General features: G+C 44.4%; 1 protein-coding gene across 1 annotated transcript; it reads right to left on the reverse strand.

Annotated features, from left to right (window-relative positions):
• Positions 1–7415: 7415 nt before the first annotated feature.
• Positions 7416–9556, reverse strand: RABIF (RAB interacting factor). The gene is made up of 2 exons (XM_081914528.1): positions 9389–9556; positions 7416–8396 (listed from the first exon to the last, which is right to left on the reverse strand). Exons 1-2 carry the CDS (start codon positions 9539–9541, stop codon positions 8151–8153), a joined length of 399 nt encoding a protein of 132 aa, XP_081770654.1. The 5' UTR covers positions 9542–9556; the 3' UTR covers positions 7416–8150.
• Positions 9557–10300: the final 744 nt, after the last annotated feature.

A 10300-nucleotide genomic window follows, 5' to 3' on the forward strand; every position in this document is an offset into this window, starting at 1 on the left:
TTCTTCACCCTGGCTTAGAACTTGGATACCTGAGGGAGCACCTTCTAACTTATGGGCCTGCCCAAGTATTAAGTGCTAATAGGGGCACCCTCTTGACAGCGCCACACTTGTCAGGGATTGAAAATGCTGCAACCCGAGGAAGGGCACTCTGGTTATTCCTCAGATAGAGTTGGTGTCTGGTTTTACTGTTTGTTGATGGCTTGCATGGTTTTATGGTGTTTTATGGCAGTGTTTTTCAACCACTGTTCCGTGGCACACTAGTGTGCCGCGAGAAAAATTTGAAAGATATTTAAAAATATATATATATCAAATTTTCGCCCACTAGGTGGGCGCCGGACTGTGTCCACCCTATTTTCCATCCGTCCTGGGTGGGGATCAGATCGGATGGGATGGGAGTTCCCCATAGAGAGCAGCGGTGCTCTGACATCTCCCTCTCCGCACACAGTGCGGAGACGGAGCTGTCATCCGCCGGCTCAGCGGGGATCAGCGGATCGATCCCTGCTGAGCAGAGAACGTTTTTGTTTGCCATTAAAGAAAAAAATATTAAACATTTTCTAATGGTGGTGTGCCTCGTGATTTTTTTCATGAAACAAGTGTGCCTTTCCCCAAAAAAGGTTGAAAAACACTGTTTTATGGTATTGCACCTCCACTTTGGGATTATTTTGTAATAAAAAGCAACAGGTAACACATTTTAATAAATACAATGTGGTACTTCTTTAGCTGAATCTACTTCTTACTGAAGCTGATATTTTTCATGTGCCAACAAGAGAAAGGGCCTTTTTGGTGGTGGCTCTCCATTTGTGGAAGCTCTCCCCAGTGGGAATCGCCTGGTGCCTTCATTACATATCTTTAGGCACCAGGCCAAATTGTTCCTCTTCCGTTAGGTCTTTGCCTGATTAAACAATCGAAACATGGACCACTTATAAATCCATCTCCAATTCCTCGAAAGATTCCATCAACTGTGTCTCCGAAAAGTTTTACACATCACTTGGGAAGACAGGAGAACTAATGACAATGTACTGGAAGAAGCAACAATCACCAGTGTTGAAGCAATGATTCCTCAACATCAACTTCGTTGGACTGGTCACGTTGCTCGGATGCCTTCCAAAGCAACTACTCTATTCCCAACTTAAGAATGGAAAGCAAAATGGACAACAAACTAAGTTTAAAGATGCTCTCAAGGCAAATCTTAAAAAATGTAGTATAAACACTGATAACTGGGGAACACTTTTTAATTTGGAAATCCGCCATGATGGAATAAGACCGAGCTGCAGAATTATAAATAGTCATAGGGGGAGGTGAGCCTTTAATATGTTGTTATATTTGTATTTCAAGTCCAATTTGGTAAATCTCCCCGGGAAAGGCTAATGTTTGATGCAACTGGTCTGGGAAAATTAATGAGCAGACGCCTAGAATTGATTTCATTGGGACTGAGAGAAGATGGCAGCTGCCAGCAGCGAAAAGACTTTTGGATTGATTTGGCAGAAACACCAGTGTGTGAGGAGATGCTGCACCGGACAGAGGGGAATCATACACATAAAATTCACACAGAAACACCTCATTTTACTTCAACTCGCTTGTGGAAACAACTCAGAGGCCATGAAAGAAGGAAAACAACAGGAAGATTTAAAGGAACTATTAGAAATTACTATTAAAAGCAGTAGAGATATGAGATGATCAGAGCCCTGCCAAACTTGAAGCATGGGAAGTCCCAATAAAAAAATTATAATTCGGCAGAATATTTGGATTATTTGATATGTATCCGTATAATTTGGAATATTTAATGTGATTTGATTGGATTGTTAAAATGGAAAACTTAATAAAAATGATTTAAAAAAAAAGATAACTGGGGAACACTGGCCTGCAAGCATTCCAGTTGGAGAATATACTTTACCAAAGGTGCCATGGATTTTGAAGAAGCATGAACTCGGGGCAAAAAGGAGAAAGCCAAGAATAAGGCACTTTTGGCAAACCCTCAGCGGAAACCTATGTCCCCACTGTGGAAGGACATGTGGATCCAGAATTGGCCTCCACAGTCACTTACACACTCACTGTTAAGACTGTTTTATTGGAAAACAATCTTATTCGGCTACAAGTGATTGCCAAAGAAAGATGGGCTTTTAAATGTGCTTGTAGGAGGGTTTTTTTATGTTGTCTTTAATTTTTATGTTATAATGTTATGTATTTTGCATTTTCATTTTGTATTTTTATGTTGTGCAGTGGACAGTGTACTTTTTTCTTATCTGATAGCATGATTTAAGTATCCCTTCTAGAATTAATCGTACCAGATGTTCCCCACATATACCTATTGCTTAACAACTCTTCTTCTTCTTCGAATTCAGTATTGTAATAGGTGGCTGTCAAAGGAGACAGCCCAGGAGTTAACATGTTCTTGGATTTCTGCCAGTTCACAAATAGAGCGCTAGTACACAAATAGATCTCTGTCTCTAGGGGTAGAATTTAATAGTTAATAAAAGTTTTTGATTGCAATAATGCATGCTTTAAATTTGCTCTTATGCCTTGCTGCTCCAAGGTCAATAAGGAACTTTCTCATGGTATTTGGCGTTAACATGCAACTTGGAAGCTTAACTGAAACACCGTTGAAGCACACTTTACACTGAGACTCTTGAGTTTTGAATATAAGAAAGCTAGGCTTATTAAAGGAAACACATTCTTGATAGGAAAGATCCTAGTTCTCACTCAGTTGGAGATACATAGAGCTATGTTTGCTCACTGATGTCTGCTGGAGAGACTCATGAAGATGTCTCATCTCCCAGGATGAGCATGAAGAAAAGGAAGTAGGAAATGAGGCCGGGGGCTCTGAGAGTATCAGTATAATACTGAATAAACAGATCAGCAGAGGGAAGACTGGAGGTTCCTCCCTATTTGCCCTTCCCATGCCAGCCTACAAAGCAAGATGAGTTGCATCCCAATGCCTCTCTCAGACAAAACTTTTAAATGGGCTAGCACGGCTACTTTATAATTCCACTTTAAGCCGGGGTCAGTGGGGCTTCCTTTTAGGCACTTAGGACTGTAGCCTGTCATAAATGGATGTATATGCAATGGTTCATGAGCATATAAAAAGTATTGATTAAAAATATGATAAACATTGTTTTAAAGGAAAGCTGCTTGATATTTGATATTCCTTTTTTTTTGTTGTTGTTAAAGAATAAGTCCCCAGTCTAGCAAATGTTAGTCATGAGTTAAGTTCCACTGAAAACAAGGGAAACTTGGTTGATTGGGAGTAAAACTCCAATTCTAAACATGAACTCAAAGTCCCATTGTGCTAGCAGGAGTCCTGGCATTGGCTCCAGCCAGCAGACCTACTTAGTTGAATCTGGCCCACTGCAATGTTCTTCAAATCTAGTTCCTTTATAATAACCCTCCACCTCCCAAATTTTCCTATGGTACTCACTGCCTAAAGAGCCAGTACCTCATCCTCTTCTTCAGCCTGTCCTGGCAGAATGAGCCAAGTCATGATCTGCACAGAAAGGAGAAACAGGAATCATTCCATAATGAAGGAAAGGAAAAATTTCCTGGCGCTCCACACATCGTATCTCGTGAAGGAATGTTCTCCGGCTAGCACTAAACAGTAGCTAGGGGCCTTTTGTTCCATCGCAGGGTGGTCTGCCTGAAGCAGCCTCCTCTGACAGGTGCCTGGGATGAAAACTGTTGATGTGGCATCCCTTTCCTCACTGTTCTTAGAGGCAGCTCTCTTGGCTGGGGGACAAACACCCTATGGTACACCAGTTCAGTTCAAACAGGAGCGGCCAAGCATCTTCCTCTCAAAGGCCACATTCCCTTGAGGGTAGTCTGTCTGGGGCCACATGTTGACTATGGGTAGGGCTGAGCAAGCAGCAGTGGGAGGCCACCCTGTTCTCTCTCTCCCACTGTTGCATGTCCAGCAGGCTGCTGTAGGAGGGGCACATCACTCCAGTCAGAGGCCTGAACCAATTTGCATGCAGAAATTAAGCCAGATGGGTGGGGTATAAATAAAAAATAAATAATAATGATAATGATGCTGAAAATAATAATAATATTGCCAATACAGTGGTACCTCAAGTTACAAACGCCTCAGGTTACAAACGCTTCAGGTTACAAACTCCGCTAACCTGGAAGAGTTACCCTGTGTTGAGAACTTTGCCCCAGGATGAGAACGGAAATCGTGTGCTGATGGCGCAGCGGCAGCAAGAGGCCCCATTAGCGAAAGCACGCCTCTAGTTAAGAACAGTTTCAGGTTAAAAACGGGCCTCTGGAATGAATTAAGTTCGTAACTAGAGGTACCACTGTACAGTGGTACTTCGGGTTACATGCACTTCAAGTTACAGACTCTGCTAACCCAGAAATATTACCTCGGGTTAAGAAGTTTGCTTCAGGATGAGAACAGAAATCAGGCAGTTGCGGCACAGCAGCAGCAGGAGGCCCCATGAGCTAAAGTGGTGCTTCAGGTTGGGAAAAGTTTCAGGTTAAGAATACACCTCCGGAACGAATTAAGTACTTAACCTGAGGTACCACTGTAACCCATTTATCCTCCAAATGCCTATTGAAAGAGGTGCATCTTAACCAGGTGCCTAAAACTATAAAGAGGTGGGGCCAGGTGCACCTTTGTAGGAAAAGTGATCCACTTGCAAGGCACCACCATAGAAAAGGCCCTTCCCTGGGCCACTCACAATCTTGCTTAGGAACCACCAAGAGGGTGTCACCTGCTGATCTTAAAACACAGGTAGGTTGAGTTTAAAGGAGGCATACCAGAAGGTATTTGGATCCCACGCCATTTCAGCCTTCAAACATCAAAGTAACACCTTGATTTTGGCCCAGAAAACAACTGGCAACCAGTGTAGTTTTTTCAAGATAGGAGTAATGTGCTTATGGCCTGCTGTTCCAATTAACATTATTACTGCAGCATTTTTCATTACTTGTGATTTCGAGACAGTTTTCAAAGACAGCCCCATGCACAGCAAATCAGGTTGTAGCTTATCAGATCATGAATAACTACGGCTAAGGTATTCCTATCCAGAAATGGTTATGTTGGTACATAAGCTGAAGCTGGACATAGGCTTTTCTAGCCACGGCCACCTTGGTCTTGAGTGACAATAAAGACGATTTCAGGAGTGTCGCCAAAATACACACACTTCAAAAAAAGTGCACCCTATCAAGAACAGCTAGTTCTGCCACCTCCTGGACACTCATAGCACTTTTGCCTTGTTTGGAGTCAGCTTCAATTTATTTATACAGTGGTACCTCGGGTTACATACGCTTCAGGTTACACACTCCGCTAACCCAGAAATAGTGCTTCAGGTTAAGAACTTTGCTTCAGGATAAGTACAGAAATCAGTCTCTGGCAGCACAGCAGCAGCAGGAGGCCCCATTAGCTAAAGCGGTGCTTCAGGTTAAGAACAGTTTCAGGTTAAGAACGGACCTCCGGAACAAATTAAGTACTTAACCCGAGGTACCACTGTATTACATTTCTATCCCATCTTTCCTCCAAGGAAATCAAGGCAGCAGATATATTGGGTCTCCATTTTATCCTCATAACCCTGTGAGGTAGGTTAGGCTGAGAGACAGTGAACTGGTCCAAGGCTACCCAGTGAACTTCATGGCTGATTGGGGATTTGAGCCCATCTCCCAGGTCCCAATCCAACACTGTAGCTACTACACTACACTGAGGATGAATTATTGGGCCAGATCTAGCTCACTACCACCACCAGGCCCTGACTGAGCAGTTGCAGTGCCTTGCATGGTACAAGTGGAAAATAGAACATTGTGTGTGATATCAGCATACTGATGACTTGGTGCTCCAATCCTGATGGCTGTTTCCAGTGGCTTCATACAAACAGCATGGACAATTAAGAGTAAACTGTGTGTGACTCCACAAGAAAGCTAGCTCTGGCCCAAGCAGAAGTCACCCAGGGCTATTGTCTGAAGCTGCCACAGAATATGAATGGAAGCCCTGCAAAGGACTGCTTCCTACCTCCCACAGATGGCCCAGAAGGATAACATGGCCAATGGTATCAAAAGCCACTGAGGAGAATCAGCCACTTAAGAAAATGTAGTAAAGAGGTATGAAGGAAGCTGCTGCACTGGAAATAACCACTGCTTTAACAGGGACACATTCACTTATTTGCAAGACAAATGCTGGATCCCAGAAGCAAAAAAATGCACACTACAGCCCTGGAGCAGTGGTGCCACCATGAGGTGTACATTTGAAATGGAAATGTCATCATGCCCTCTCCGTTTTACTTTCCAGGTCATTTCAGATGCTTGCCAAGAAGGGCAATGGCTTCTTCTCTGGTGTCCCAGAGGACAGGACAAGATCTAATGGGTTTAAACGATAGGAGGACAGACTTTAACTAAATTAGGAGAAATGTTTTGATGGTTAAGAGCATGTCAACAATAGAACTAATTCCTTAGAGGGCTAGAGGTCTTCAGGAGAGGGTGGGGATGCTCTAAAGCTGGGTTTTCTCAACTAAGCAGGGTGTTGGCACTAGAAATCTACTCACTAGACAGGGGTAGCCCAAAATCCAGAAGTTGCTCCAAACTGCCACCAGCCCCTGCCAATATGGTCAGCAGTCAGGGATTATGGGAGTTGTAGTCCAGCAATAGCTAGAAAACAGCACATTGGCTATTGCTGGTCTAGGATATTTTTGCCTAACAAAAGCATTGGACATTTCTCTTCATGAAGTCCTTTAGCAATGTTTTGTAGTTCTAATTTACAAGCAGTTCCTTTGATCTATCACAGAATCATAGCATTGGAAGGGATCCCGAGGGTCACCTAGTCCTACCCCATGCAATGCAGGAATCCCAACTAAAGCATCCATGACAGGTGGCCACCCAATCTCTGCTTAAAAACCTTCAAGGAGGGAGAGTCCACACCCTCTTGAGGGAGTCCTTGCACTGTCAAACAGCTCTTACTCTCAGAAAGTTCTTCCTGATGTTTAGTTGGAATCTCATTTCTTGTAACTTGAATCCATTGGTTCAGGTCCTAGCTTTGGGAGAAGGAAACAAGCGTGCTCTTTAGATATTTAAAGATGGGTATCATCTCTCCTCTCAGTCTCCTCTTCTCCAGGTTAAACAGTCTCAACTCCCTCAACCCTTCCTATGATGGGTGTTTCTACATGTGCTACTTTGTTTTTATCCATCACTGTTATTGAACATAATTCTCATTTCCACAAAAGTAATGAGATTTACATTTAATATATATTATCAGATAATTGTTTTGTTTTAACATCAGAATTCTGTTTCTATAGAACTAGTGGGTCATTTTTGGCAAGGAAAATGAATAAAAATCGAAAAGGACTATGCGGAGAAGTGGAAGCATTCTTTCTTTGTCAAGATTTGCTGTGTTTTTAATTAGCTAAGATGCATTAGGATCATTATCTCTGGCAACATTTTATAGAAAGATCACAACATACAAATTGAAAAGCTTGGTTTACATTTAATTAAATACAAATATTTGTAAAGGATTAGAAGGTTAGCTCATCCAAGGACATTCTTTTCTTGTACTTTTCTTCTGCTCTCTCAAAAGCTTCGTCTTATTTTCCCACATTTAAAAAGTCCCGCAACCAAGACTTGGCTTTCAATAACAGTTATAAGATAGAAATTATAAAATGTCAATTATAAAATGTCAATTGACAGAGATATAGCAGTCAAGTCTGTAAACATTAAAGTCAAAAGTATGCACCCTTTGGTCCAAAATACAGCAGAAAACCATAAATCTGGATATGATACTGCCCAAAAGCAAAAAAAAAAAGGCTAGAAGAATTCTTCCAGTTGCATTAATATGCTCACTATACAGGGGATAGATGGTTTAGTGTATCTCAATATTTTTCTTTTACTCAATAATTAAATAAAGCGAGGTCTTTGCTTCAAATTACACCAATGTAATCTGCAAGATTTTAGACAAGAACAGGACTCAGGGCAAGAATTAAACGGGGAAGAAGGGGTTCAAGGGAGTCGTAAGTCACTTGACAAGCAATATAAGCAGACACTTCTTTCAATGCAACATGTTAGGGCACCATTCTTGAGCCGTTTTCAAGGCTGCATGTTGGCATTACAAAGTAGACATTAGTCTGCTAGAGAGAAGAGTAGCTATAACATGTCTGAACCAGCCGACAGGAAGATCATTGATCTTTTGGTTACCAGCCAGCACATCATTCATGGGACACACGGTCCAAGGCCACGTAAAAACTCTTTTTGTCATCCAAGCAGTGCCAGCCAATAGGACCGATTTCACAGTCTGCACAGATAAGGAACTTTATATTTCCAACATCCTTGGTGAAGCCAACATTTTCAAAAGAGAACATGTCATCAACCAGCCAGTGGTCCTGTAGGACATCCCCATCCAAGTCACTGTTACCCACCAGGGCGGTCTTCTTCTTCATAGCAGGGAGGAAAAGCTGTCAAGCAACAAAACAAGCAAGTCAGCTGCTTTTATCGTGAAAGTAGCGACATGGCTGGCATGATATGCTGGTACTTACTATGGGATAGTTAGAGCTCTCTACAGTTTCCCAAGCACACAACTCCCTGTCTCTTCACTGTTACTTTGAATATGCATCAAGAGTGGCTAACTTGTGGCCCTCCAGATGTTGTTGGACTACAGCTCCCATCACCCCTGACTATTGACCACGCTGGCTGGGGCTGATGGGAATCGGAGTCCAGTAACACTAGTTAGCCTCCCCTAGCATACACAAGGTGACTAGCTGCAAACAGGAACGTACCTAGGGGCTGGGCAGATTGGCCCCTGCCAAGGGTGCAGGCCCGGGAGGGTGCAAAAATTGTACCTCTCCACACCAATAGATCTCTTTGCCAAGGGTGCAAGGGAAGACAGGGGCGAGACAGCTCACTGCAAAGGGTGCAAGGGAGCCTGGGTACGCCTCTGTCTGCAAAGTTGGCTCTCCATCTAGGTTTTGGATTCAGGGCTTCATTTTAGGCAAGACTGATCTCCATAACTGTAAAGTATGTGTTAATAATAAGTATGCCTCTTAGGATCTGCAGGGTGTCTTCCCAGTCTTCCCATTCTGCAGCCAGACAAGTCGCCAAGCGTCTTTCCTTTCATAGCCATTATTTTCACTTATACCTCGGACTTTAACAAGCTCAACATTGCAGATATCAAACCCCCACCCCCCACCCGCAATATATCCCATTTTTAACTCGCAACCTCCCTGCAATGTAGCATTAGTTGAGTCTGAGAGAATGACTGGCCCCAAATAACGGAGGGATCTTCAGGGCTAGGCAGAGATTTCTACCTCTGGCTCTTATTAAGCAAAGCACCACCGGAGGAACGGGAGATTTCCGGGGAAGCTCCTCCGAAAACCCCGCCCTGGCCTTGGCAAGCCGGTCTCGCGGCGCCCCAGCAAGCCCTTCTCCCGCCCGCCCGCCCGCTGCCTACCTCTCGGCGGGTGAAGGTGGCGGTGCCAGGCAGAAGCACGCGGGAGCTGCAGCGCTGGCAAAGGACGGCCTTGCGGTTCCGGCCCCGCGCGCACACCAGCTCCTCCGGCCCCGCCGCGCCCGCCGCTTCCATCTCCGAACCGGGCGCCGCCATAGCCACGCAGGCGCACGAGGGCGAGGGCGGGGCGACACCAGCGGGGACGAGAGAGGCGCCCCGCTTTGTTCCCCTCGGCCGGCTCGGCAAGGCGCGCGCGCGCAAATTACGCGGCGGCTCTGGAACGGGAAAGCGGAGAGGAGACCGAGCGAGCGAGCGGCGCAGTCCAGCGCTCCTCAATTGCTAAAGCTCTTTGCTTCTTTTTGCAATCCTGCCGTTGCACCAGTTCGGTTTTTTTTATTTTTAGTACTAATATAATAAAGAACGGAAATAGTAAAAGTAGACGCCGGCTGAATTCATCAGCTACGAACCCAGTGCGGGGGGGGGGGGGGAGATGAGCAAATGGCTCTGCGCCCTTGTTCCCAGTACCGGCAGCTTGCAAGATGTCACGAACACGTCTGCGTGGTTGGAAGGCAGCTTCCCGTTATGCCAGGAAAGGTGGTAGCGCGCACATCCCACTTTCGTTTTGGGAAGAACGCCCTGCTAGTGCAGATTCTTCTTTGTTCGTGTTTGCTAACTGGGGAATTATTGAAGGCTGGCATACATGCCGTACTGTGTGTGTATGTGTGTGTGTTTTTAGGCGGGTGGGATTAGAGGGGTAGATGTAAGTAACCGAAAGGAAAGAGTCGTCCCAAAATAAAACGTGACTCCATTCACACATGCGGCCATTGCGCCTTCCAAACAACTCATTGTGCTCATGGGTTCTCTGTTCAGAATACTACTCAGTTTTCTCTCCTGTAATGTATTTCACTGAGTTCG

The sequence above is a fragment of the Podarcis melisellensis genome (assembly GCF_964234715.1).
Source record: "Podarcis melisellensis genome assembly, chromosome: 6".
NCBI classification, from domain to species: domain Eukaryota; kingdom Metazoa; phylum Chordata; class Lepidosauria; order Squamata; family Lacertidae; genus Podarcis; species Podarcis melisellensis.